Raw genomic sequence first — 2,524 nt, 5'->3', positions numbered from 1 at the left:
GCTAGAACAGAGTGATGTTGAGCCAGTAGGTGCTGCGCCTGGGAGGTCGGGGATGCTTCGTGGTCCGGGCTCAGACCTTGACCAGACTTCATGTCAGACAGGGATCTTTTGTGCTCGTTGGTTGAAGAGTTGGAATGAGGAGATTCGTTCCCATTGCAGCTCTCGGAGCTGCTGTTCGATCCGCCCTCCGATGTTTTCCGACTTGGATCCTTGCTGAGTTTCTTATCGCACTTGAAGCGCTTTTGCCTCCTCAGGTAGCAGCCGTTTTCGAACATGTTTCCGGAATCGGGATGAAGGGTCCAAAACGAACCTTTACCCGGCTTATCCGGAGAGCGCGGGACTTTCAGAAAACAGTCGTTAAAAGACAGGGAGTGGCGGATAGAGTTCTGCCAGCGTTGCTGGTTCTGTCGGTAAAAAGGGAAAAGGTCCATTATCCACTGGTAAATCTCACTGAGGGTCAGCATCTTACTGGGCGACTGCTGGATGGCCATGGTTATTAGAGAAATGTACGAGTAAGGGGGCTTGGCATGCGTGTAGCTCCTGCGGTAGGTCTTCGGGTCTCTCGATCTGTTTATGTTCGACTGGCCGTACATAGGGCTCATAGCGTTCATGTTGCTGTACGAGGTTAAGGCGTTCATGGAGGGCGCCTGTGCTGCCATGGGGCTCATGGTCGGGCTCAGGGCTGCGCTCATGCCCGTCATACCCGCACCCATGCCGGGCATCGCTCCCGTACCGGGGGACATGCCTGTCATTGAAGGGCTCATGCCCGTGTTAACATAGGACATGTTCATGGTGTTAGCTGCTGTCATGTTTGCAGTCGAACTCATCCCGGACATAGTCATGTAAGTGTTCATGGAATTCATTCCCAGTCCAGTGTTCATGTTGCTGACCGAGGTGTAACACTGCGAAAGAAAACCAGACAGTTCGATTAATTACAAATTCATCAACGTTTTTTTTTCAGAACCAACATAGATTTTTTATTCATATAAATATATATATATATATATATATATATATATATATATATATATATATATATATATATATATATATATATATATATATATATATATATTTATTTATATTTTTTTTTTTCAGGGTTTGCTGAAGATTCGATTTGTTAGTTCGGGTTACTTTCATTTTATTAAAGAGTAATTTTGTTTGGATGTTTTAAGGCTTTAAAATGCTTTAATCTGGAAATGTTTGCTGTATAACTATTTGTTTAGTTTTACTAAAGTGAAAGTCTGTTTTGGGGTGCATTTAAAGCTACTCAATTACAGGTTGCCAGGACAGCCGTTCAGATATTTAAAAGCAAGAATTAGTCTATCTGTTCAAAAGTTCGAAGAGCAAGTTATTTTCGCTTCTGAACATCCGATGTTGTTAAATAATAAAACCCGTGTATTCGTCGGTAGGCTATTCGTAATTGGAAATGAAAAGTTTGCGTTGCATGTCAAGCACAACTTTGTTAGGATAGTGCAAGGCGTCGAGATGATGGGGGAGGATTTGGAGGCGCCTCAAGTCAATATTTGATCTCAAAGTTAATATTATCTCAGGGCTAATATTGAGTTGTATAAAACCGGATCGGATTTCGACGAGGAGAAAAAAAATACATATATATTTATTTAGGTGAGTTACCCACCTCGGGCTCTCCGTAGTAAGTGCTCCAGTCTGCTGCGTGTTCGTGTCCCTCCATTTTGACAGCACCGAGCATCCTGGAAAAAAGTTTCGTCTACTTTTTAAAACGCTTCCCCACACGAGAAATGCCGGTATTGTGTGTCCTTTGGCAGCCAAATGTGGTTGTTGGGGACCACGGGATACACTCGTGTCGTCGTTGTGCTCTCCTCCTGTCAAGGGCTGGCGCATGTGTGTTTGTGTATGTGTGTGTATCTGAGATGACTGCAGTTGAAATGACGCCTGCTGCTGGCTCTTAACGCTGTGATATAGCTCTGTGCGCCCGGGCGAGCCTCCAATCCCTACTGCTTCACTCGGCCCCTATTTGAATAATCTGCTCACACCTAGGCGTGAGACTTCTCCATTTGCCCCCCTATTGTACACCTGCGCAGCTTGAAAAGAGCAGCCCCATTTGAAAACATTCATTATATCCTAATCTTATTGTATTCCAGCGGGAGAAAAGGGGAATAGCAGTTTGGACTGCTGTGAGAGGAGTGGTTTGAAATCACATCCAGATAAAACTGGGGAACACGAATTTAAGAATCCCAACACTTCTGGGTTTAACTGTGGTTTTTGTTTAGATATAATTAATATATAATTTGAAGCAAAGTGTTAATCCTACATGCGTCACATATTTAAGCAAAACCTTGTGTATATAGGCCTATATTTATTAGGTTACAATTTTCCCTTACGGTTAGTTATTTTTAAAGCCCTATATTTTTCAGTAAAAAAGTTTTAACTAATGCCAGATTTATCTGGTTTATTATTTTCCATGGACATAATTGCACTTAGGCATAATTAAATAAGCCTATAAAAATCAAGGTAAAAATATAGGCCAGAATAACACGCACTG

General features: G+C 42.6%; 1 protein-coding gene across 1 annotated transcript in view; it reads right to left on the bottom strand.

Annotated features, from left to right (window-relative positions):
- Positions 1-2,058, bottom strand: part of foxa2 (forkhead box A2) — a 2,611-nt gene extending 553 nt beyond the window's left edge. Inside the window, exons 1-2 of the mRNA XM_056477019.1 lie at positions 1,640-2,058; positions 1-902 (exon numbers count right to left, since the gene is read on the bottom strand). The exon at positions 1-902 is cut by the window's left edge and continues 553 nt beyond it. Coding sequence (XP_056332994.1) covers positions 1-902; positions 1,640-1,711 — 974 coding nt within the window. The 5' untranslated portion in view covers positions 1,712-2,058. The remainder of the gene's footprint in view (positions 903-1,639) is intronic.
- Between the last annotated feature and the right edge of the window lie 466 nt (positions 2,059-2,524).

The sequence above is a fragment of the Danio aesculapii genome, chromosome 17, assembly GCF_903798145.1.
Source record: "Danio aesculapii chromosome 17, fDanAes4.1, whole genome shotgun sequence".
Lineage (NCBI taxonomy): Eukaryota > Metazoa > Chordata > Actinopteri > Cypriniformes > Danionidae > Danio > Danio aesculapii.
This window is presented reverse-complemented; position numbering and strand designations above follow the sequence as displayed.